This window comes from Priapulus caudatus, unplaced genomic scaffold (assembly GCF_000485595.1).
Source record: "Priapulus caudatus unplaced genomic scaffold, Priapulus_caudatus-5.0.1 Scaffold30, whole genome shotgun sequence".
Lineage (NCBI taxonomy): Eukaryota > Metazoa > Priapulida > Priapulimorpha > Priapulimorphida > Priapulidae > Priapulus > Priapulus caudatus.
The window spans coordinates 370,229-396,624 of NW_014577091.1; the positions used below are offsets into that span (position 1 = coordinate 370,229).

Consider the following 26,396-nt stretch of genomic DNA (forward strand, 5'->3'; position numbering starts at 1 on the left):
ACAATAACGTGAATTGAGAGAATTAGATTTTGTAAACTGTTACGAACAGTTCTGGCCTTCACCTCATTAAATCTACAAAACCTAGTTCAGCAACACTCCGAGCAGGTGATCACTTCCAACTGCCTTTGCAATACAAATGGCAGTGTGCAGACTAAAACGATTGCAACAATGCAACGTGGTGGCAATTGTAACATGATAGCTGGCAGCAAGGTAACAATGCTAAATCAATATTATTGTACCCTGTCTGTTTGTCTATGTCTGCATACGACACTCCGAATGGGCTAATAGCAAATATATATCCACCGCTGGCTTAATGTGTGTCAAAATAATATATTATACACATTTTTGTCAGCTGCAGATAAAATTGCACGTACCAATATTATACTATTAGCCTTGTGACTGTGGTATGCAAACGTAATAATCAACAACTGCTCCTGAGCCAAAAAAAGCTCAACTAGGCAACACCGGTACCATGATTACTCGGGGTATATAATTACATGATCTCTCCAGAAAATAACAACTTGTATGACGACTTAAGACTGTCTGTAGGACAACACTATGCCCACAAATGCTCAGCAGTGCTGACAGCACTTTGCATGATTAATTCAGGTAACAGTTGGTTAACGTCTTAACGACTAGATCTAATAATAGCGAACACATAATGATTCATGCTCATTAAAAATGCCCCCGGCGCAATATACGTAAGCTAAAGATATAGCAAACGAACTTGTGCTTATACAGACCACCTGTACAAGCCATTGAGCAAATCCGGGTGGTAACAGCGGGTGTATGCAGATATGAGAAAACAGTCATCGTATAGACAAGTGAAACTCTCAGACAAGCAGGCTGCTAATGACAATTCAGTAGGAAATATTTCTTCTACCCTAAGAACCTACAGCCATATTACGTGGAATAAACAGTGATAATTTCCCACTCGACAAGCTACATTCATAATACTGCATATAACGCACTTCCATTGATAGGCCAGGGGATTCAAAACACATTGCTAAAGCAATTTCCATTACTTCATTGTGAACATATTTGTAGCCTACATTAAAGCAAAAAGGTAAAGTAGTAAGACTTAGCATCACATATGTTGCATTTACAGTGTACCCCCTCCCTATTCAAAAACGAGACCTTCAAATGCCCAGGAGCCAATCATTTAACTAGGAAAACACACCCGTCATACACAAACCCAATGACTATTTACAAGTCCTGTAGATGGCAGCAGTATGTCCCCTAGCCATGAAGTAGGTTGCAATCACCCAGCCTCCTGAAGCAGGGACAGTGCACGTGCACAAGTGCATGATGACTGTAACACATGTCCCTAGGGGATCGGTGGATCGATGTCTAAATATGCAGGGTAATGCTATCCCCCGGGCGTGGAGGGAGGTGACCGCAACGTGGCAGCACTAGTGTTGAGATAGTGTTAGGATTAGGGTCAGGGTTAGGGTTAGGATTAGGTTTAGGGTTAGGATTAGGATTAGGGTTAGGGTTTTTGCATCATGATATCTGTCCCCACATCATAGATTAATTTTTGTGGATCACAATGCCTATATATAGCGTGGCGACACATATATATTTAGTGTGAGGGTTAGTGTTGGCGGTGTTGGATTGAGGGTTACCGTTAGGGTTAACGTTTTGAACGTCATCGTCAACGTTATCACGTGACCTCCCTCCACGCCCGGGAGATAGCAACACCCAAATATGCAAGTGTTCATGGCGCCACCTCCAGGCAATTCCCTTCACAGAATCATCCATCACCATCGGTAGAGTTGGTCGCAAAACAAGCTGTATGTATGTGTATGCGCATTTACGCACGCGCGCGTGCGAATATTTTAGCAGCTACATCGTGATGAGTTGTAATGACAAGTTTACTCCTCCTCCATCTCAACGAGCAGGTCCTCACCCTCCAGCTTCTGTCCATTCTTAACATGGACCTGCTTGACCGTGCCTCCCTTGGTTGCATTCACAACCATCTCCATCTTCATGGCAGAAAGAACCACGAGTGGATCGCCCTTCTCAACCTAGCGATGTAGAGACGGGAAAAAATGGCAAAAAGTTTACTTTAGCACAAGTTACACTAAAGTATCTATAATCGTAAAAGTATCTCTCTAGGTTGTAATTTTGTAATGCTATATAAACATTATCGTTATTGCGATTACGTGTGTGCGAGGCCAATTCAGCTTTACAACTATGACACCAGATACAGCTAGCTTTAAACAGGACTAGTCCTTCTTACTCACCTCATCACCAGCCTTGACTCTTATGTCAACGACTGTGCCGGGCATAGGTGCTCCAACCTGTGACTTAATCTCCTTATCTGCCTTGGGATGGTGTGAAATCAACTAAAAAACAATTCACACAGGGTGATATTTCTTTAATGACACAATAAGAAATACAAGTTTAAAAAATACTAAACTTGATTAATCCAATTCATTAATAATCCATTTACATTGACACATAATTCTGCAACAATGATTCTCTATGCACTGTGACTTCTACAAGCATAGCCAACCTTCTGTGCTGACAAATCCTTGATGAGCAAAGTTCTCAACTGTCCATTCAACTCAAAGAACACCTCCCTCCGGCCCTGAGAGTTGAGCTCAGACATCGCCAGAGTGGAGATATGTAACGTCTTTCCTGTCTCGATTTCAACCTGCATGTACATACAGCAAACAGGCAATGAAATCATGAGATATCAGATGGGAGACACACACCCACAGGGGATTAGTACCCACACGTTTGCACGTCCCTTGGTAATGATCGAGTATTCACATGCATGCACATTAGGAAACATAAAAAAAATTTTTTTTTAGAGATGATAGCACTTCTATAAAGGTCACACCATTAAAGACCACTGGGACAAGTGATCAGCAGATATGAGCACATTGATTCATTTTTGGTAAGTGCTACGTACACTTGGTAAGAGGCAGAGTGGGTGGGGGGGGGGAGGCAAACTTACCGTTGACTCCTCAGCGATCTTTGGACCAACGAAGAACAGACCTGTGGGTAGTGTGGTCACCGGCCCATTCAGCCTATAGAAGTTCTTGTAGTCATCGAGCACCTGAAAAGATATCAGCCCAAAATTAAAGACAACACTTACGCGAACGACTTCATTAAGTCATTATAGCTCAAGTTTAATACTCTTTTGAAGTTATTGCAAAAGGTCTTTTTCTAGCGAATCATTTCTTTTCCAAACGTGAGGTAATAATTTAGCCAACTAGTCGAGTCGAACTAGAAAAGGTAATCTTTGTGGATATCAATGGGAATGCCAACTACTTCTTCCGAAACTCTTTTCCCAATGCTGTCTAACCCACACTCTCCACTCAGCATTAGGCCCACCATGGCATGCCCTACAGCATTACTGTATCGGGTGTAACACCTGGGTGTACATGACACTGTAACTAAACTCAACCCGCCACCATTACTCTACTGCACTGATAGAGGAAAAGACATTGCATGGGGAACATGACACTGTAACTAGCTAAACCTAAACCACCACGGTTACTCTACAGAAGGCAGACCTGCCAACCTGTGATTCATGAAAATAGTAAGGCTTTTCTTTTCCGACGTGGATATTCGCCCGAGCATCGGACACCTGTTCGTATGCGCTATTTGTCCGAGCAGTTGTTGCGCATGCGCTGTTCATGTTGCATGCCGCAGGCGCACGGCACGAGTGCCGGAGGTAGGAAGTGTGAAGGGGAGGTCTGGGGGGTCTCCCCCCATAAAATTTTGTTTTGAAATCTAGACGCTCTAAAATGCTAAATTGCTATGAGCGTTTTGCTACGGCAGCCCTACGGCTGTGACGCCCCTGCATAGATGCGTATGTGGTTATACACCATAGATAGTGTTTGGTACTATGACTCAAGTATATAAGAGATCCGAGTCGGTTTATAGTTAGTGTGAGGGTTGGGGTTAGAGAGTAGGCGACTCCCTAGACTAGCATTATATTACATTTATGTAATACAACATGAACAGCGCATGCGCAACAACTGTTCGGACGAATAGCGCATACGAACAGGTGTCCGATGCTCGGACAAATATCCACGTCCTTTCTTTTCTTGCAGCAGGCGGCCATTTTGTTTGTATGTTATGCGCGCAATGAATGATGGGACTAACTCTAGATCACGCGAGAACAACGTGAACGCGTGATCCAATATGGCTGCGCCCACAATCGCCAGATATTTCTCGGCTCACAATGTAAAAAACACATTAATTTTCAAGTCGTAAAAAATCGTAGGTTTTTCAGTTAAAATCGTAAGGGTTGGCAGGTCTGCAGAAAGGCTGGAGGGGTACACACAATTTGGCCTGCAGTACAGGATGTTACCTACACTCTAACCAGCACGATTAGTCTACAGTAGGAGCAGAGGTGCTGAATTAAACAACCACGAGACAAACCACACCTCGGCAGGGCATGGTTACACTGCAGTAGGGACAGAGATAGGGTCACACACCTTGGGATACATGGCAGCGCTCATGACATCATATTCGTTGATGTTGTCCTCGCCGTGTTTCTCGATGAGATCGTGTTTCAACTTATGCAGGTCAAGTGGTTCCATATGCATTCCTGGCCGCTCGTCCAAAGACTTTTTCCCACGCAGGATCTACGCCCGAAACAAAATCCAATTTCGCCTCAATATGAAATGCGGTAAGCTGCCAACAAATCTTTCTACGCTGAGCCTCAGCTGCAGGTGTTACGAGAAGCAACTGCACACAACAAGTGAAACTGTTAATGCACTGACGCCTCGTCCTCTTGCGATCCCACGTCACTATACAGTGCCAGGATAATGAACTCTGATCCAAGCCAACAATAACATCACCTTGACGGACATTTTTAACGTCTGACTAGAGATAGCAATGTGGCAAGCACTTAACTGCATTTGACCGTCGTGGGGTCAGTATGCTCAGTTTCGTGATGTCCGCACTCGTACCTTTGTGCGCAGCGGTTCGGGCCAGCCTCCGTATGGCCTGCCAAGCACTCCCTGGAAGAACTCGATCACCGACACTGGGAAGGAGAGCTCATCTGCCCTGTCCTCTACGTCCTGCTTACTCAGTTTGTTCTGCACCATGAACTGCGCCAAGTCTCCGACGATCTTGGAAGACGGCGTCACCTGTCAGAGACACACGCGGAAAAGCCAGCCATTAACGATAGGGAGGCGACACGACAGTAATCACACCCACGGACTCGCAAACGTTTGCGCGTACACAAACCTTCACAAACATATACTGACAGGCATCACATAGACAAAGTGCACTTACGTACACCAACACACAGATGCACGTGCACATGGAAGAGAGAGCATACAGGCATAAACACTTCCACGCATACAACTGACACACATGTTTCGTCTTCATTCTGGTTAAGACCTGGGGTTCACGATGCGTAATTAAGTCCTTATAAGCTAACGCTCCATTAGGAGTGTTCCCAACTTTGATATCATTAATGATTAATGATTAATGATTAATGATGATGATGATTAAATCACTAATCATGATTAACCTCCCGTAATTAAATGGAAGCGACTGTTTCACAAAGCGTAATTAACTTTAATCATGATTAAGTTAATCAAAATATTTAATTCTACTCTGGAGCATGATTAAATCCACTAATCATAATTAGTTGCTATTACTAGTACAGTAAGTAGGCTGCATATTTTACAATTGGAAATTTTACTTCCATTTTATCCCAAGGAAATTTAAATTATTTAAGATTAGCTGTACTAATTTAGTAATTATAATTGCAAATTAATTCATTTTCAGGTACTGTTTTGCAGGTACTTTTTGCGTTGTCCGCTATTTTGAATACAGTGTAATTCATGTTTAAGTCGGCTAATTATGTGATTAGTTAAATATGTAATTAAATCACTTCGTGAAACAGATTTTTAAGTATGATTAACTAATCATAATTACGGGATGTTAATCATGATTAGTGATTTAATTATAATTAAAGTTAATCACGCTCCGTGAAACCGGCCCCTGGTACTATAAAAATCGTACTCGTGTCTGCTAGACTACGAGTCTATGAGATAGTGTACAGCCTGTCTCCATATAGTGGCCATTTGCAATACACGCGTGAACTGCTGCGTGATGACACAAAAACAACGACGGCACAGCAAACATTACAACTTTGCGACTTACACAGACTCCCTCCCCACCTCTCTTACCCTAACCCTTCCCGCCTCCCCACCCGAACACCCTCCACACGAGACAGAGCAGGGTGCGAACCTTGATGACGTCGCCCAGCAGGTGGTTGGCATCGATGTAGGCCTTCTTCACCTCCTCAAACTGCTCGCCAAGGCCGAGGCTGAACGCCTGGAACTGCATGTTCGTGTACTGGCCGCCGGGAATCTCGTGCTCGTACACGTCCGCATTGCCGCTCTTCATCGTCACTGAGCACTCGAAGGGCGCGTAGAGCAGCCGCGCCTGCTCCCAGTACGCCGAGTACGCATACACCTTCTTCAGGTCGATGCCTGGGGGGAAGAGGTCACGCAAGAGGTCAAGTGCAAGACGACGAACGTGGGAAAAACGCATTCTTCTGATCGATGCATGTTGGGGGGGGGGAGGCCACGCAAGAGGTCGAGCTAAGACGGCGAATGTGGGAGAAACTTACTCTTCAGGTTGATGCATGTGGGGGGAAGAGGTCACGCAAAAGTTTACGCAAAAGGTCCCGCATTAGCTGACAAAGATGACAAAAATGTTTCAACAGGTCGATGTCTGACATAATGCAAAAAAGTGCATGTTAAAAATTAACCCAGCAGACACGTTTCCAAGGGTTGGTGCCTGGATCAGATTGCACAAGAAAGGTTACCTGTTAGACAATTAGGAAGATGCCTGAAATTTCATGAGGAATAGTATAAATGGCTTGTGGAGATTTGTAAGTAAAATACTGAGTGTGTGCCCATAACAGCTTTTGGTTTAAATAAGATATTCACTATAGGTTATGGAAGGTGGTGCACTGTGTACAACAGTTGCCATGGCAGGTTCTAAACTGCATTATAGTCACCATAGCATATGATGCGCTGTGTACAACAGCTGCTTTGGTAAATGCCATGCTGCACAACAGCTGCCATCACATACTCTATGCCATTGCTTCTTAAATTGGTGAATGGTTCACCCAAGGGTGAACGAAATTAGTTTGGGGTGAATGAAACTTACCAAAAACATAAGGAAATTTAATTGCGGTTGAATGAAATTTTATGATGGAGACTCCGCGGGTGAATGACACTGAAATAATTTAAGAAGCACTGCTCTACGCAAGAGTTGGCACGGCAGACGCTGCAGTGCACCGCAGCTGCCGCGCCGGACGCTGCGTTGCATGGCGACCGCCGCGCACGCGCTGCATCGTTACCTGTGTCCAGGTCGGAACCCTGCACGGATGCGACCATCGCTCCCATGCTCGGCTGCGACGTCATGCCGGACATGGAATCGACGGCTACGTCGACGACGTCCGCTCCCGCATGCGCCGCCGCCAACATGGACGCGACGCCGGCGCCGGCCGTGTCGTGCGTGTGCACGTGTATCGGCAGGTAGGGGTACTTCTCACGCAGCGAGCCGATCAGCAGCGTGGCCGCCCGGGGCTTCATCACGCCGGCCATGTCCTGCGAAGACGAGATCCAAATCAGAAGAGAGAAATGGGGCTAACATGGAAACTAACAGCCAAAATAATCCAAAAAATCCAAAGCTTTGTTAACGAATGCTTGAGGAAGATCCTTGAGGAATATTTTGGCCGTGCACCATCACAAATAAAGAACTCTGGGAAAGGGCAAATCAGACCCCAATCGAAATCCAAATGAGAAGAAGGAAATGGGGCTGGGTGGGCCACGCACAGCGGAAGGAAGCGACCGACATAACAAGCATGGCGCTGAGCTGGAACCCGGAAAGAAAACGTCTGGTAGGAAGGCCTAAAGCAACCTGGAGGCGAGACTCGGAGGAGGAACTAAAGAAGGAGGGCTACACCTGGAGGGAAATGGAGCGGAAGGAGACCAACCGAGCGACATGGAGAGAGTTCACAAATGACCTGTCTACCAGGAGACTGAAGGGTTATAGTAGTAGTAGCAGTAGTAGTAGTAGTACGTCCTACGAAAACGAGAGAGCGCGCAATCACTCGCCACACGTTGCAACACGAATGCGAGCCGCCTTGACGCAACTTCATTCCGCGATAAACCAACACAAGATTACGATCCTAGCCATGGCATGCGTGGAGTGTTATCCTAGCATTTTTTTATAGTATGAAGATGAACCTGAAGATACTTGTAAAGCAATTTACTTATCCCGATGGCATCCGGCATGGAATTTATTGGCAATTGCTTTGAAAAGAAATTCTACTACTCAAATTGATGACACAGAATAATTATAATTCAAAACTGCAGCACCAAAAATCCCAAGAATCCTGCTACTGAAACTGACTACTGAGTTCAGAGCAGGCAAACTGGCTCACCTTGATTGCCAGTATGTGTGTCCCCGCCTTGACCAATTCATCTGCCAAATTCATGTAGTAGTCGAGTGTGTATTTGGTCTTAGATGGATCGGCCACGTCACCAGTGTACGATATAGCTGCCTCTATCACACCGCCTGGATGTACGTAAATACGCATAAACTTTAGAATGCAATAAGCGGAATTACAGCTTGTTTGTATAAATGAGCATTTATAGAAAGATGAAAATCCCTACTATGCAGGCAAAAACATGCCTGCCAAAAAAGAGCATGCCAAAACATGTTCGGTTAAACTCACCAGCTTTGCCAGCAGCTTCCATTCCCAGTATTAGGTTGGGCATGTAGTTTAGGCAGTCAAAAACCCTGAATATGTCCATGCCGCACTGCTTAGCCAACTTGCAGAACCTAGAGTGAGAGGAAAGGCAGACGATTAATAAAATCCTTATATAATATATATATAAAAGCTTGAATGAGTGTTACACACATACATGCGCTCATACAAACCCGAAGCACCGTGCGCAATCATGTGGAAGCTACAGCCATCACGATATCCGAGAAGAACGTGAAAGCGTCAATGCCGCAAATATTGCACTCGTGACCAGCAATTCAACAACCAAACGTTTCACGGAGGTACATGCACCAAATCTCCTGCACGTGCTGGGGCCATTTCACCAACTGAAACACGACGTGGTCTGCGAATGTCCAAACATCGCAGAAAGACTACAAACTCCACGTGCCACGCATAGGCACTCTTTTACTCACTCGAACACGACATTGTCTGGGTATGTCGTGTAACCGACGGCGTTCGCTCCTCGCAGCAGCATCTGGAAGGGTACGTTGGGGATGAGCTTGCGCAGTGCCGCCAGCCTCTCCCATGGACACTCGTAGAGGAAGCGCATTGCCACGTCGAATGTCGCACCTATCGTCATGGCAACAACAGCACGTCAGACACCTCGTGAACTCACGATGCAACGTGCTTAAGCCTGGCGCACATTGCCGAACATTTTCCCGAACAAATGTTTTTGTCTGGCAATGTGCGGGTGAACAATTGCTGAGCGCACATTGCCGAACATTTTGCAGCGAATAACCTCCTGGCGCCGTCTAGTAGCTGTGTTGTAAAGAGTCACGTGATCGGCGCATAATTGGGCACAAAAATCATGTGACCACATATCGTGCTGCTATTGGTTACTACTTTACAAATGTTCCTAGAATCGTTCGACATTCAGCGCACATTGACGAACATTCGACGAACAATGTTCGAGATATCAAACATTTCCGATCTTCAGAAACATTGTTCGGAACACACATTGCCGAACATTTCATGGAACATTGCTACGATAATGTTTTTGAGCACAATCTCTTCTTGAAAAAGCATTCAATGTTTTTCACACAGACAACAGACAATTTTTTCGATCCTGTCAATGGCGCTTCAATTTTTATCAATTTTCTAACGTCATGTTTAAGTTTTCGTAATGCTCATACTACCCCTCCCTAGTCTGTAATCACCACTTAAATATAGCAATGTCTATATGTTCTAATATTTAGCCATTTAGTCATAGCATATAGTCATGCTTACTAAACATATAATTTCAACACATGGACAGCAAGAGTTGGGTGTGAGCATATAGTATCCATGACAACAGATACCTACCTCCCCAGTTTTCCAGCGCATACAGATTGTTAAAGTTGTGCGCAACAAACGGCGAGATGCGCTTGAGGTCATAGGTCCTCACTCGGGTCGCTAGCAGGGACTGATGGGCATCACGATATGTCGTGTCCATGAGTAGCAGGCCCTCGTGTTTCCTGACAGCACGGGCGAACGCCTCTGGCCCCTCTGTGTCTAGGATATGCTTGTAGCCCTTTGGAGGCGGCACTCCTACAAGTCAGCATGTGTGCGAACACAGCGTTAACAATTTATCTTAGATGGCTCTTAAAACTAAAACATCACTCAATTTCGCTATCGCTGATTCACTGTACATATAAGAAATAAACAGATTTATATTTGAATGCCCTCATAATTGTTAGCAAACGGTCTATTAACCACATTAAACAAGTATTTACACTCGTCCATTAGGCTCGCAAATTAAGAAATCACGAATCACAAATTGCGCAATGCGCGGCCTGTTCGTCGCCTGCTCGCGGGTCGCTTCTGCTTACGTTGTCCGGGCGTCTCCGGCAGCTTCGGCTCGGTGCGTGACGGCAAGAGCGTTGTCGCTAGCGGCGTCTGCGGCCCGTTGACGATCGTGTTGCCGAGGTAGATGAGCAGACGCTGAGCGCGGTTCAAGGTCGGCGCAAACTTGAACAACTCGGGATGCTCGTCAATGAAGTAGGTGTCGATCGTGCCGTTCAAGAACCGCTTGTTCTCAAGCACGTTCAACAGGAATGGTGTGTTCGTCTGAAGGTGGGTTCAGGCGAATACTTTAAGGTAACTCGCAAATTGGTGTCCGCATGACTGGCGCCGTGATTTCATCTTATTCATTCTCTCACACGAAGTTCTTTAGCAAATTATTTATACTGCTGTGTTCATGACTAGACATGTTCATGTTCATGTAATAAATACAGGCTTTCTATTGTAATAATTTAGACAGTTGTTCTTAACAGTCGGTTACTGCCCCATTACTGATTCCCCTGAATTTCATGTACCTTAATTTGGTATGACCCTTTAAATCTCTTTTATAGATGTTGCCCACCACTTTCTCCATTTTCTTTGTAATACATCCCTCCATCCCTCCACTTACTATCACATTTGTATCACGTAAGCCCTTTTTTTGCCCTGGATGACACCCAGCTCATTCAACTGATCATCAATATCTCATTTAACACTTCCCTGTTCTGGACGTCATCCACCCCCTTTCACTGATCTTTGTGTCATGACACGCTTTCCCTACCATGGACGTCGCCCATGCTCCCCTCCACCTTGGTATCGCGTTACCATTTCCACTAATTTCCTGTTAACCCGTTCGCTCACCTTTATGCCACGTATGCGGAATTCTCTTAGAGCGCGGTTCATCTTCGCGGCAGCCGTGTGGTGGTTGCGCGCGTGAGCGATGACCTTGACTAGCAGCGAGTCGTAGTCCGGCGAGATGTAGGCGCCCGCGAACGCGTCCGAGCCGTCGAGACGGATGCCCATGCCCTCCCCTGTGCGGAACACCTACAAGCAAGCAAATGGCATCAACGCACACCGTAAAATCGTGTTTGTGTCTTCGCTTGTGCGGTACACCTACAAGCAAGTAAACAGCCTCAACGCACAGTGGCACACCGTACAATTGTGTTTGAATCTTCACTTGTGCGGTACACCCACAAGCAAGTAAACTGCCTCAACGCACACCGTACAATCGTGTTCGTGTATTTGCTTGTGCGGTACACCTACAAGCAAGGGGCCTCAAGACATACCGTAGCAATGTATATGTTACAGTCATGGAGGTGCATATACAGACCCTGTCCGCACAGTGGACTGCCACAAAATAGACTTCATGAGTACAGGGCCATATTTACATATAATGCGATGGCAAAGTCTATGACCACGAGGCTTCTGTGAACATCAACGCTACCTCAATCCTGCCCGCATCAGGCTGGAAGTTCCTTCCCGGGTCCTCAGTAGTCATCCGGCACTGGATAGCACAGCCATTAAGGTTGATCATATCCTGAGTAACCCCGATGTCCCATAGCGTCTTGCCCTCAGCCACTCTGATCTGTGATACAACCAAGTCCACTCTGCAACAGCATTAAAGTGATATCGTCATAACACAGAAAAGAATCATCATTTTAATTGTAATGGGCACAGAATGCTATCAAGTAAAGGTCAAAGTGAAATGTTTCAGCACAAAATCTATTTGCGAACGCTTTCCCAGACGTGTTTTTTGTAATGAATAAAAATATTGGAACTTAGACAACACTCTCTCCTAGACAACAGTGAGCCTGACATGTGTACATTACCAGACTATACTGCTTAGATTGCTAGTGTGCAGTAAACGAAATGCAACAAATGGGGGCCATGGAAAAGTAATTAAGTGACGTTTGCGGCCGTCAGCAAAGCTAACTCGATTTTGCGGTTATCCTTTAAAAATCGCCAGATCAGCATGAGAGGTTTAAGACGTAAATAAATGGTTTGCTGGGCATAGTGGCAGTTCTGACAATTCAGGCAATGCCCCACATACATGTGCATTAATGATTATTTGCAATACTCTCATTTAAGGTGAAACCACTGTACTTCTTTGGCTTTGCTCTACATATAGAGCATAGGGCATGAGGATAACATTGCCCTTTAAGGGCAAATCTTTTGAAACCAGCACCACACTATATCATTCAAGTAAATACAAGTAAGATCTTAATATATTAACAAAGCCTTAAAAAGCGAATAGGAATATAAACAATGCACATAATTATTTGTTGTTCATTTATCATAGCTACCGATCATGATTAGAATACTATAACATACTATAACACGTGTTTGGAATTATTATAGATACAGTGGCCCTGGCGATGAGTTGCACGAAATACAGATTGCCGTATTTCTGATGCTTGGATATTAGCACTCATTTTCAAATTTCAAAAACTATGCATCTTTCCCTCGCCTGAGCACTTCCTCACAAGATAAATAGATAAGAAACTAAACCGTAAACATCGATTATCAGGTTCTTTGTGGTTATCAGAGGAAAGTACATTTCATGTCCATTTCAAACCCTGAAGGGAAAATATTCCAGGCACCGAGTTCGTTGGGTACCATTTCCTGACGAGTGACTGGCTGACCTGTGATTTATCTCTTATATACACTGAGGGCACATACGCTGATAGTCGGCAGTCTTATTTTACAAGCTCATGAAAGACCACACGTGCTAGATGCACTGGAAATATCGGTGAACAATGTGCACAAACTATGACAATCAAGAGATGATGGGTGGGACGCAAGGGTAGAGTGGTGTAAAGGAAGATGATGTTTAGGGTGGTCAAATGAGGTAGAGCAGAGTGAAAAAGGGTCGGGCAGAGTAAGTGTCGTAAAGGTGGGGTGGGGTAGGGTGCAGTAGTTAGGGTGGGTGGGTTAAATATAGGATGGAGTAAAAGGTGGAGTTATATCGGGGTAGAGTGGAGAAAGGTGGGGTAAAGGTAGGTTATGATGAAGTAAAGGTAGAGTTATCCTACGGGAGGATGGTGTAAAGGTAGGGTCGTGTAGAGTAAACATGGAATTATTGTGGGGTAGGGTAGAGGTAAATGTGGAGTTATGGTGAGGTAGGAATAAGGTAAATGTGGAACCGAGGTAGGAAGGAAGTAAATGTGGAGCTATACTGAGGTAGGCAGGAGGTAAATGTGGAGCTATACTGAGGTAGGAATAAGGTAAATGTGGAGCTATACTGAGGTAGGAAGGAGGTAAATGTGGAGTTATACTGAGGTAGCGTGGGTATATGTGGAGTTATGATGAGGTAGCATGGGTAGTACAGTGTGGAAGGTAAAGGCAGGGTAGTGCGGTGTGCAGCTGTCGGGCCGGCGCGTGCTCACCCCGTGATCTCCTCCGTGACGGTGTGCTCCACCTGCAGCCGCGCGTTCACCTCGATGAAGAAGTGGTTGCTGGCCTTGTCGAGTAGGAACTCCACCGTCCCGGCATTCTCGTAGTTGGCATGGTGGCATAGGCGCACCGCGTCCGCGCACAGCGCCTCACGCACCTGCAAGCAGCGACCCCGTTAACGCGGTCGCAGGGGCGTGTACAGGGGGGGGGTCCAGGGGGTTCGGACCACCCCCTGCTCGCGCAGAAAACGCATCTAAGGTCTAATTTCAAAATTTTTCTGGGGAAGGGCCACCCAGACCCCCCCCCTTCGCGTGCACGCAAGTTTGGGTTACGGTTAGACCCCCCCCCCTTGGTACAAATCCTGTACACGCCCCTGGGTCGCCCGTCGCCTCGAGCGCGCTTCCTCCGACACTAGCGTCCTATGCTGCTTCGCCAAGATTCGGCCTCGGCGTTCGCCCAATTTTTTTGCGTGGAGATGTCGAATTCGGCTTTCAAAGCTTCCATATTCTGGTCTTACTGACCTTGCACGTGCTTCACAATTTACGGAGTAGTGCGCTAGTCTCAAATGATATGTAATGCTGGATAGCTGTTAGTACATTGCACGATGTGGGTAAGAAAATGGGTGGAATTCTACGGTTCTGACTGGAATGCTGCCTTAACTGGTGGTGGCATATTACTCCAGCATACATTTCAACATAGTGCATGCAGCTGCAATGTTGTTATAACAGATAACCGACTATTATGCCTACACCTGAGTGTGAGCACAGACTGATGGTCAATTAGAACCTACCTCGGGTTCGATGTTTGGTGCAGGTGCTATTTCCACCACTTTCTGATGTCTTCTCTGCACAGAGCAATCCCTCTCATACAGATGGGAAATGTTACCATGCTTGTCACCTAATAGAGCACCACCGTATGTTAAAAAAGTTGCTATAGCATTGTACAGGCAATACGCCTTATTCAAAATTACGAAATTTCGTTACATCACATAATTTCGCATAATTTACAAACAAATCAAATTGCCATTACTCATAAACAGTTACAAGTATGAACAACAAAACTAAAAGCTTAAAAGTTGTGTCGTCACCTAGAATCTGCACTTCTATGTGTCGGGGCCTCTCTACGAATTTCTCGACGAACATGGAACCATTGCCGAAGGCTGCCAGAGCTTCTGAGGTCGCTACTCTAAAAGCATCCTCAAGTTCCTGCAATAGAAGAAAGAAAATGTACGCACAGGAAACATTCACTTATCCACACTGAGTGTAAACAAAAAAACGCTTGTTTAACAAGTCTATACTGGTAGACAAATGGGTGATGTTTCCTACCGAGTCTGCATGATTGGAGTCACCATAATTCCTGATTTTTTCCAGAATCATTATTCTACACAGAGTTTAGTTTTCCTGGACCCGGTTCCACAGTCGTGGATTAACTCTTAACTCTGAGTTAAAAGTTAACTCGGAGTTAAATTCCGTTTCACAGTCGTGGATTAACTTTAACTCTGAGTTAAATATGCCTAACTCAGAGTTAAAATTTAACTCTGGTTCGAACCTGGATTAACTCTTAACTCAGGGTTAAAAATCAAGTTACATTCGATCTATGATTCGATTTAGTTATAGATAGTCTTCGGTATAATCATTTAGACTAGTTTCTACGAGGTTAGTTTAGCTCTAGGGTACTAGTACTAGAGCTAATTAGTTTATCTAGTACTGCCCCGTGTCCGATCCCCCGCTGCCGCTGGAACATAGGTGTTTGTTTACGTTTGGTATACATTGGTCGGCCATTGATGGCGTACCAACGCTGATCCAGGCATCCGTACTTCTACCATGTTCGTGCGTCTATCATGCGTCTATCATGCGTCTATCGTGTTCATCTGTTCTAACTACGTGGAATTATGGGATACTAACTCTGAGTTAAAACATTTAACTCTGAGTTACTTAACTCAGGATTTAATCCATGTTTATGAAACCCAAATTTAACTCGGAGTTTACTAACTCAGAGTTAGTGAGTTTAACTCAGAGTTAGTCTTAACTCAAGGTTAAAGTTAATCCACGACTGTGGAACCGGGTCCAGAAGTATACAGGTCACACTAATTGATAAAATTCTGCCTGTTATGTGTCAAATTAGAATGATCAAAACATAGGTGACATCTCATCTTGCAATGTAAAATTTCTGTATTATACGAATGTACCCTACTTACTTTGCTATTTTTTTCAATAAATCTTAACATGCATGACACAAATCTCCACACTTCGGCCTCAGTTTTATAATTTAATCGTTTACAAATCCTTTGTGATCAAGTCACTCTCCATTCATGAATATATTTATTTTAGTTGTTTCTTACACATATTTACGAATTTAACTTTTGTAGCAAAAACTGGAAGTTGTAAAATTCAGGACACTTAGCTATTGTGTAAACCATTCATGTTATACTGCATTTGAAGACTCAGTATGGAGGGCTGCAAAGCTCAGCTTACTCGACAGCAAGGTTTTGTCTTGTTGAATGTGTATCTAGAGCAATTGCAGGGGCAAGCAAGAATCGGGTTTTACCTTCAGCTTCAGGTATCTGACAGTCGTTCAACTAAACTGGATATAGCAACAACCACGTTCTACCCTCGAGCCACTGCCCACGGGTCAACTACAGAGGAAGGCAAGACTCAAGGCTCTACCTTCTGCTCTCTGACAATCCTCATTCCGCGGCCACCACCGCCGAAAGCTGCCTTCAGGATGATGGGCATTCCATGATCTGCCACAAATTCCATCACCTCGTCAACTGTGGTGACAGGTCCTGGAGTGCCAGGAACCACCGGCACACCTAAGCACAAAAGTGACATGTGTGCACGCTCAGCACTTCTGTACTATTTCTGTATACAGACATGAATGAAGTGTTGCGTGCAACATTCATGTCTGCTTAATTGCACGATGCATTTTCCACAGTTTAATGACTATAATTCTCCCATTACAGCATATATATTTTGGTGTGATTAGTATATGCATCACGTTTTTATGCCTTAAACTTTTCCTGCTGATATGTAATTTAGTAAAGCAATGTAGCTAGAACACCTCAGCAATCATATCCAGTCAACCCTGTACATAAGGATCACTCAGTGGTTACAACGGATGGTGAACGTGTCTTTTGTGATTTCACTGTATAGCTGTTATTAAAGGGAAACATCAATACCATACTATAACCAAACATACGTTCTACAGAAGTAGCTGCTAATACAGGTTGGGTGTAGTAGCCAGCGGCATGCAAGCATCTGCTCATTATGTTCACGTTTTAAAAATAACACACTTACTAGAAATTGGAATATGCGCACGAACGAAGCTACACTGGCAGACACATGCATACTGCCCCTCACCAACCTGCAGCTATAGCCATCTTCCTGGCTTCCACTTTGTCTCCCATCTTCTGCACGATATCAGGTGTAGGTCCAATGAAATTGAGTCCTGCATCAACGCAGGCCTGGGCAAATTCGGAACGCTCTGATAAGAAGCCATAGCCCGGGTGAATGGAATCCACATTGTTGTCCTGAACAAGGCAAGAGAACAACCACACGTTATTATTTTGTTAGTAGAATTAATTTCGTTAGCTTTAGGATCGCTATAATTATCTTCTCTTACGAAGTTCTAGTTTAAATACCGTAAAGACGTACTATAGTTTATACAAAGATAGTTTCAACAGTAGTGACACTGCATTACTGAAACTTACATAACAACCCTTGCCACTTTCATGAGACCCTCTAATTACACACTAAAAAATCACAATCAATTAACCCTGCCTTATTTCACAATAATTGTGATGCATGAACGTGTGCAAAGGTATTCATTACCAGTAAAGATGATAGGGTTTTATTAATTGGCCATGATTTATAAAAAATACTGCATATGTACACGGACTGAATCGAACAGAGATGGACCTAGCTTGCCTGAACTTATAATAACCCTGTTTTTTTTTTTACAAAAACGGTTAACATAAATACAGCGCAGTTCCGCAAGCACGGCAACATCATCATCTTAGTGCATTTACACTCTATGCACATTAATAAAGGCCCACAAATCACAGCAGCTCCACTGCAAAGCAAAAAACTCAGCGATAAGACTCGAGTAGGCTTGGCCACCTATGATAACAATAGCAAACTTGCCTTGAAAAAAATGGTTAAACTTTGAATCCAACGTTTACATGGGATGAGAACTTGAGAGTGCATCATGAAAGTCAAAGATGGTCTTACCATATATCTGATCCTATCATCAGATGTTTGCCTTACAGATACCATTTGCTAGGGGCATTACATAGAGCATAAGGTATAGATAACATCATGGATGACACTGAACTGTTGAAATTTGCAGTGACAGATAATTTGGAATAGAAAACAGTTCAGTCGGCCTAAAATTGTACTCTACGCTTTACAGCTGTATAGCTTAAAAAAGGTAGATTTACGTTTAACACTGCCACCATACATATATAAGGGCTAGGATGCGACTGTCAGAGCCAGTAAACACCCAGGGCTGTCTGTCGTAAACAAGGCTAGGCTGCATGTAACAGTGTTGTAGGTCTCGAGGCCGGTTTCTTTGGACTCGGCTTCGGCCTTGGCCTCAGAGTGCAATGACTCGGACTTGGACTCGGGTTGAGGCTGGCTCGAGGCAACTACATAGTACATAACTGTACATATTGTAAACTAAAACTCCTACCTAATACAAACAAGTGACAGATCCAGGGGCAGGAAACACCCACCATTTTTAAACAAACACATACATAGAAGTGAGCGGCCTTGTCGGTCTGTGCCCCCCTTTTTGAAAATCAAAACTGGACTCGGACTCGGACTCGGACTCGGACTCGGGTGGCGTGGACTCGACTACAACACTGGCATGTAATCTCGTATGAATAGATAACGGCATGATACCTCCATATGTCTCGACAGCAGTTTGCAGCAGAAGTGCGTGAAAACCAACACAAGATACGAATACAGAAAAAGAGTAGGTCCATCATTCTGATAGGCATGTCTATTTCTCCACTGCACATGCTATTGCAGTAGAGTGAACTCCTGATTGACCTTTTGCAGTTATCCTTGAACTTCATATACATCTCTACAATTCATATCCCTTTTTAATTCCATCTAGTCGTATGCCGAGTATTAATTATGTCTTTAGTCAGTTTAGTGTATAATGATTGTCTACACTATATATATATATATATATATATATATATACATCTACCATCTGAACGCGGCCTGGTTGCCGAGAACACATTTCCAAGTATCCAAGTATTTTATTACCCTATTACCCTACATTGAGTGCATAATGCAATCCAAGCAGAAGAATTATCAATTTTATATGGGGTCATAAGAGTAAATTAAGTGCCTCGTGCACAGAGAACAACACTGAGAAGTAGTTGTGAGTTGGTGCGACCTGAACTCGAACTAGCCGTAACAGTCCTAGGGTCATTACACTGAGCTATATCGCTCGAAACCTATTACCCAAATCAAATCAAGATAAAGTGCATTGCTTGACAATACAACAGCAGTGATCAAATTGTTACTTAAACCCAGACCCCTTCAGCTTAAAATAATGAGTGCTAGCCCTACAGCTACCATCTATATTTTGGCTAATTGACTGTCACTCTATCGTTTTCCTATACTCACCAGAGCTATCTGTATAATCTCCGGTATGTTTAGGTAGGCAGCTACGGGTTCCAACCCTTTTCCTATTAGGTAGGATTCATTTGCCTTCTGTCGGTGCATCTTGTACCTATCCTGCTCGGAGTATATCGCCACCGAGCGTATATTCAGCTCCTGACATGCTCGGAACACTCTGACCGCAATCTCCCCTAGCAAATAGAATACAATTATTGAATGATTAAACGACTGTTCAATTGAACAATTAATCGATCAATTGAACGTTTGAATGATTAAACGACTTCAATTAAACAATCAATCGATCAATTGAACGTTTGAATTTTGACACATTCCATAGTGATGGCATTCTACCAGTAATGAGAACATGAATTTAACAGATATGTGAATCAGCGATGTCGATAAAAAGCAAGCTCATAGCGAGAGATATTGTCTTGCATTTGCTACCAAATGCAGACCTGCAGACTTTCCTCACACATGACTTTAGAAACAAGTGCCGCTGAGCGACACGGGCACGAAGCGCTCATCTAACGTCTACTGCGGTGACGTCTGTGTGGAAGTGCGTGGGATTCATAGTAAACGCCTGTTAGTCCCAAATTTGTTCAACATACGCGCCAAAACAGTGGAAGAAACACAGGGATGGTATCAGGAACGCTTCTCGAAGGAATGTTCGTTGGGATCGGTTATGAAGTCTGCCACGAGAATGGCACTACATTTAAGTGTCTAAATTAAAGATGGAAGCTCCCATTGTTACGTAGTAGCAACAACTATGTTGATAGACAGAATAGGTAAGCCCTCATTCCCATTACCTATGCAAGCCTACGAGGGCTGAAATAGTAGAGCTGCCACCTGTAACTAAATGTAACAGCAGAGCAGAAACACACAGTACATATCACCGAACCACAATGCACTGGCAGCGCGCACGGCAAGTGGCATAAGTTACATGTAACTCACTGACAAGGTAAGAATGGCAATAGAAATTATACGATTTAAAGGAGCATAACGACCCTTCCTTCAACGCCAAATTTAGCTTTTGGAGAATTTCAACTGTGAGCATTGTTAGCCTCATACATCCAGCATGTATTAATTCTAACTAGGCAAACGCCGGCAGTCAAATCTTTCCTAACAGTAAAACAAATCCAAAGTTCATACCTGCCTCTTGAGGTCAAAAGGTTATCAGACACTTACTCTTCGCATGTCAGCGGACAAGTACATTTGCATGGTTCCTTTTAATAAAGGCATAAAAATGGTAGGTGCACCGCTGAAGACAAAAAGTTTTTAATCGCTTGCCGTCAGACATGTCCTCAGAAAATGGCTAAAATCAGCCCTGTGCCCATTGACGCTTTGACGCTGTGACGCTCCAATTTCTGCACAGTGATGGCTTTTCCGACCATGATGCTATACACCGACTATCACGAGCCTATGTCGAGCCGTTTAGATTTGTGCCGCAATTTTGCATTTCCTCCCTATACCTTAAGGTAAGGAGGGAATGTTCCCCCTTCTTTTACACTTCTTGACCTTTGACCTTTGACCCCCAAATTGGTCATCCTGAGTCCTTTTCACGATACCCCCCGACGTCCTGAATATCGTGACCGTACGTCGAGCGGTTAAGATTTGTGCCCAACTATTGACGAACGGACGGACGGATGGACGGACGATCATGCGATTCTACAAGCTGCATCTGACTACGTCAGATGAGCTAAAAATTATATTTATATTACAGTTACAGTTACAGAAAAAAACTTGTCTAAATTTGATTACAGTCATGCACAAGAGTACAATATTCGATATAGTGCAATTCACATTATTTATATGTGAAAGGAAGTAAATTATAGATTACCTCTATTTGCTACCAGAAGTTTCTTTATTGGTCTTTCTTTCACATTCGGGTCGGTCGCACATGTCGTCTGCTTACACGCCAGAAGCTGGTATGGCAACCGGTATCCAAGCAATCGGCCATTGCCTGGCAATATTTGTGCCAGGTGGGCAGTGCCGGCCATGCTTAGTTCAACCACTCGAGTGCGTAACCTCAACATCGTTGCAATGTGGTCGGCTCTAGTCTATATGATGAGGTTCGATCCCAGTTGCCGTGGTAAAGAGGCCAGAGCCCGGCGTCAAGGTTGATGCGACTTCCCTCTCTAGTATATCGGTGTACAAGTCTCCCAAGCCTGCAATACATACAGGATGAAAGTGTCAATGACACTGTAGCTCACCTTGGGTGTGATAGAAGGGGGAGGGGGGATATATAAAGCAAGAGTATATATGGGAGAACTCCCATTATATAGCATATCTCCCATTATATACTCTTGATAATGATATATGCATAAGTTTTGATGCGAAAATAAATGTTTCAGATCTATAAAAGTCTGAAATCTTGACGAGAGATGGCGCTACGTCTAAATGATGGCCATTTTGGTTTTCGAATATCGCGCAAATAAAAACAATAAAATATTCCAGTCAAATTACTGTAACAAAGAATCTAAAGCACAATATTACACGTATATAGGTATGATTGTAGAGTTGTTGACCAGCTAGACGAAATAAACGTAATAGGACGTTGTCATCTCTCCCATAGGAGTAACAACTGTTTTGGGGCTAGCCTTACACCACCACATAATACCAAAATTTAACAAAATCGAATGAATTTAGATGGCCATTTCCATTTTTGCCAAAAAGTGGACGTGGCTCGAAAGTAGGTCGACTGGCGTGCTCCAAAATAGGACGTTCAAACCTCTCCCATTGGAGTAACAACTGCATGCAATTTGAAACATGTGGGTCAAACGGTTCTCGAATTATCGTTGACCGTAGGCAGACACTGAAATGCATAGTAAAATTGCCAAAATCTACCTAATTTGCATAATTAAAAAAAAAATAAAAACCTGTGTGATATGTTTTGGGACCAGTCCCCATTCATTCACATATATGATAATGAATAATACCAAAAATGATACCAGAAATGAGCAAAATCCGTTGAACCTGAACTGACTTATGCCAAAAAGTGGACGTGGCTCGAATGTAGGTAGACTGGCATGCTCCAAAATAGGACGTTCAAACCTCTCCCATGGGAGTAACAACTATATGCAATTTGAAACATGTGGGTCAAACGGTTCTTGAGTTATCGTTGACCGTAGCCAAATGTTGACGGACGGACATACGACAGACGACACCCAGTGGCCATAGCTCATCTTGACGATGTCAAGGCAAGCTAATAAAAAACGAGAACTGCAAGCATATTTACACTTCATGAAGACTACAGTAAAAACCCACGTATGGGAACCTAGTGATTAAGAACCTAGTAGCTGTTAGGCTAAGATTTTCCATTTAGACCCCCTTGACATAAGAACCCGTTTTAGCCTAAAATTTGAAACAGGTTCTTATTTGATAAAATTCAGTTAACACTTAAAAATTCATAAATCAACTAAAACAAAAAAGAAATAAGATAACCTAGAATAGAGTTTGTATTTGTCTAGATTGCAGTCATTTAGACATAATTATATGCATATTTTATATAAACAATAAACCGCACCAACATAAAACCAACAACCGCACCAATATTCTACAACCAACAAGCACCTTTTTTCTTAAGAACCAATTTAAGAACCTAAATAGCCTAATTTCCCAGTAAACACCAATTATATAAGAACCTTTTTAGGCTAACTTAGAAAAATGCAGGTTCTTATACGCAGGTTTTTACTGTACTCGCTACTTAGACGCTTTTCATTGTCATGTAATCAATTTCAAACTAAACAGTTTCCTCGCACTTCTGATTAACTACATTCTCGTTTATAAAAATCAAGATCAGACTCAGGTCGTAGTATAGTAAGGGGCACGAAGATTGGTGAGGAAAACGACTAATTAGGCCAACCTTGTACAAAATCTTTCACAAAACGTGGCTTAATGATCATGATGGCTGGCCAGGGTTTTTTGGCCATTATTCAGTTATATGCTCACTAGGTGTACGAAAAAGAAGCGAAGAGTACGAAAGAGTTTAACTTTTGATCAAGGAAATTGAAGGGATCTCTGCGCTTAAAAAGAAAAGATCCACAACAAACTGATGGTATATCTGATGTCTAATTATCAAAACAAAGATAACGATAATGCACAAACAATCACCGGAATGACCTAAACGGAATCTGTATGTTTCTAAAACTCAATTTAAATTTAATTAAAAATCGACTTAATTTTCTTGTGGATCATATTGTGTTCACAATAGGTGGGCAATTCTCTAATTTTGGTTATGTATAGCAAAATTTTCGAGGATTCACACCAAGTGCTGCTGATGACAAACCCATTGAAACCATGGAGTCTGATAGTAATGCAAGGTGCTTTTGGCACCGGACCGACATGAAATTATATTTTGGAATATCCATATCTATTTACAGCAGGTACTCTCACTGCCATGGAAACGTTCAGAAAGACAATACTAGTTATGACACGCAAAAAAAGTAATCGAAGCTGAGTATGTAAAAATATAACACGGATATATAAAGTCAATAAAGTGCTGGTTATTAGGAATCTCGTCTGAGAAGTCCATTCTACATAGCCACCTCCATAGAGAATCTCGTCTCCCATTGTCTTGCGTTATTTCAAAAGATATGGCAATATCATTACATATTCCTCTTTTTTACGTGGATTTTTAAAATCTTCACTATACAATAGCATGCGTAACGCAATACAGCATGGATATACGTGAAGACAATTGAATTAATGAATAAGTATGACTCATATTATGTGAATAAGTAAGATTTTATGACAGCACAAGAGTATGCTCTTGCTTATTTATGAATATGTTTTTCATATTGCGAGAGCAGTCGTCCTCTGTTTGCTCTGGAGGACTGCCCTCGTGTTTCATATTTGTTCTATTCCACCTAATCCTGAACAGCAGGCAAGATAGAAGGCGATGTCATCACGTCTGGTGGAGATGAAATTTGCGTCACAGGTTGATTCGAAATCCCCTGTTTATGTCGGCAATTGCATCTAAGCTCACCGTTGCTCGTGTCAATCACGTATGATCGACTACTATGCTCCTCAAACTACTCAACGTCGGTTGTTTGTTGGTTCACACTCCAACACTGTTTCACACTGTTCATTCAACACTGTTTATTGATTTTTGGGTTCTAGGACAAATACTGCCCGGACAATTACCCCCCGGACAATTACCCCTCCGGCCATTTACCCCCCGGACAAATTTTACCCAGACAATTCACCCACGGACAAATCACCCTCGACAATCACCCCCGACCATTTTAACCTCACTTTGTTGTTTATTATTCATTGTTTGACACAGTGATACAGGGAGGAGGTCGAGGAGGAGGGAAAGAAATGTGGTGGAGGAGGGGAGAAGGTGGGGGCGAGAAGGTGGTGGAGGAGGGGGAGAAGGTGAGGTGGAAGGAGAAGGGAGGGGAGGTAGGAGGAAAGGAGAGGAGAGAAGAGGTGGAGGAGAGGAGGTGGAGGAGAGGGAGAAGGTGGTGGAGGAGATGGAAAAGGTGGAGGAGGAGAAGAAGAGAAGTGGAGGAAGAGGAGGAGGAGAACGTGGGGAGGTGGTGGAGGATAAGTGGGAGAATGTGGAGAGGGAGAAGGTGGAGGAGAAGGAGGAAAGGAGAGGAGAGAAGAGGTGGAGGAGAGGAGGTGGAGGGGTGGGAGAACGTGGGGAAGTGGCGGAGGAGGGGGGAGATGGCGGAGGGGGAGAAAGTGGAGGAGGAGGAGAGGAGAGGAGGAGAGTTGGAGAGAAAGTGAAGGAGGAGGAGAGGAGGTGGAGGAGAGGGAGAAGGTGGTGGAAGAAGGGAGGAGGAGGTAGAGAAGGGAGGAGGTAGCGGAGGGCCAGGTGGTGGAGGGGAGAAGGTGGCGGAGGAGGAGAGTAGGTGGAAGAGGGGGGAGAAGGTGGAGGAGGAAGAGGAGAGAAGGCGGAGGAGGAAGGAGGTAGAGGAGGGCGCCTCTACCTCCTCCTCCCCTCCTCCTCTTCCTCCTCCCTCAGCCACCACCTGCACCTCCTCTACCTCCTTCTCTCCCCCTCCTACTCCTCCTCCTCCACTACCTTCTCCGTCGTCCTCTATCTCCTCCTCTAAATGTCCGGGAGGTGATTGTCCGGAGGGGGGTGATTGTCCGGGGGGTAAATGTCCGGGGGTAATTGTCCAGGGGGTAATTGTCCGGAGGTAATTGTCCGGGAGGTAAATGTCCGGGGGCGATTGTCCGGGGGGTAAATGTCCGGTGGGTAATTGTCCAGGGGTGATTGTCCGGGGGGCAATTGTCCGGGGGGTAATTGTCCGGGGGGTAATTGTCCGGGGATGAATGGCATGGGGGGTAAATGTCTGGGGGATAATTTTCCGGGGGGTGATTGTCCAGGGGGTATTTGTCCTGATACCTAGTACAATATAGACATTTATAGTGAATAGATATATAGCTATATAATACTTGCTATGCACATAAAACTAAAGCTCAGAGTAAAACAGTCGTTATGGAAATCAAAACAATTTGTAAACATGGACAATTTGTAACCATGGACGTGAGAATGTAGGTGAACATTCTGAGACGCCTAGCACGCGAACCATGGCGTTCAACATGTGTGAGCGTTCACACGAATGTAAGAGTTTACTTCAAGATCCACAGAATGGAGTTTGAAAATGAGGGTGAAATTACCAACTAGGTCAGGCTACGGCCTAACCGAAAGGTTAGCGGCTTGGAGTTAAAGTGTTTTTCGGTAAAGTGGCAAAAAGTACGAGAGAGAGATAGAGAGAGTGAGAGGGAGGGAGGGAGGGGAGGGAGGGAGGGAGGGAGAGAGAGAGAGAGAGAAGAGAGAGAGAGAGAGAGAGAGAGAGAGAGAGAGAGAGAGA

At 44.0% G+C, this 26,396-nt stretch overlaps 1 protein-coding gene across 1 annotated transcript in view; it reads right to left on the reverse strand.

The window, feature by feature from the left end:
- Window positions 1-1,614: 1,614 nt before the first annotated feature.
- LOC106816148 (pyruvate carboxylase, mitochondrial-like) overlaps window positions 1,615-26,396 on the reverse strand; it is a 49,361-nt gene continuing 24,579 nt past the window's right edge. Inside the window, exons 2-23 of the mRNA XM_014820705.1 lie at window positions 21,407-21,734; window positions 19,576-19,760; window positions 17,300-17,465; window positions 16,603-16,748; window positions 15,024-15,141; window positions 14,727-14,833; window positions 13,930-14,093; window positions 11,988-12,150; window positions 11,405-11,587; window positions 10,594-10,831; window positions 10,088-10,312; window positions 9,199-9,355; window positions 8,735-8,841; window positions 8,441-8,574; window positions 7,352-7,601; window positions 6,229-6,473; window positions 4,935-5,114; window positions 4,458-4,607; window positions 2,966-3,067; window positions 2,519-2,659; window positions 2,247-2,348; window positions 1,615-2,027 (exon numbers count right to left, since the gene is read on the reverse strand). Coding sequence (XP_014676191.1) covers window positions 1,875-2,027; window positions 2,247-2,348; window positions 2,519-2,659; window positions 2,966-3,067; window positions 4,458-4,607; window positions 4,935-5,114; window positions 6,229-6,473; window positions 7,352-7,601; window positions 8,441-8,574; window positions 8,735-8,841; window positions 9,199-9,355; window positions 10,088-10,312; window positions 10,594-10,831; window positions 11,405-11,587; window positions 11,988-12,150; window positions 13,930-14,093; window positions 14,727-14,833; window positions 15,024-15,141; window positions 16,603-16,748; window positions 17,300-17,465; window positions 19,576-19,760; window positions 21,407-21,602 — 3,612 coding nt within the window. The 5' untranslated portion in view covers window positions 21,603-21,734 and the 3' untranslated portion in view covers window positions 1,615-1,874. The remainder of the gene's footprint in view (window positions 2,028-2,246; window positions 2,349-2,518; window positions 2,660-2,965; window positions 3,068-4,457; window positions 4,608-4,934; window positions 5,115-6,228; window positions 6,474-7,351; window positions 7,602-8,440; window positions 8,575-8,734; window positions 8,842-9,198; window positions 9,356-10,087; window positions 10,313-10,593; window positions 10,832-11,404; window positions 11,588-11,987; window positions 12,151-13,929; window positions 14,094-14,726; window positions 14,834-15,023; window positions 15,142-16,602; window positions 16,749-17,299; window positions 17,466-19,575; window positions 19,761-21,406; window positions 21,735-26,396) is intronic.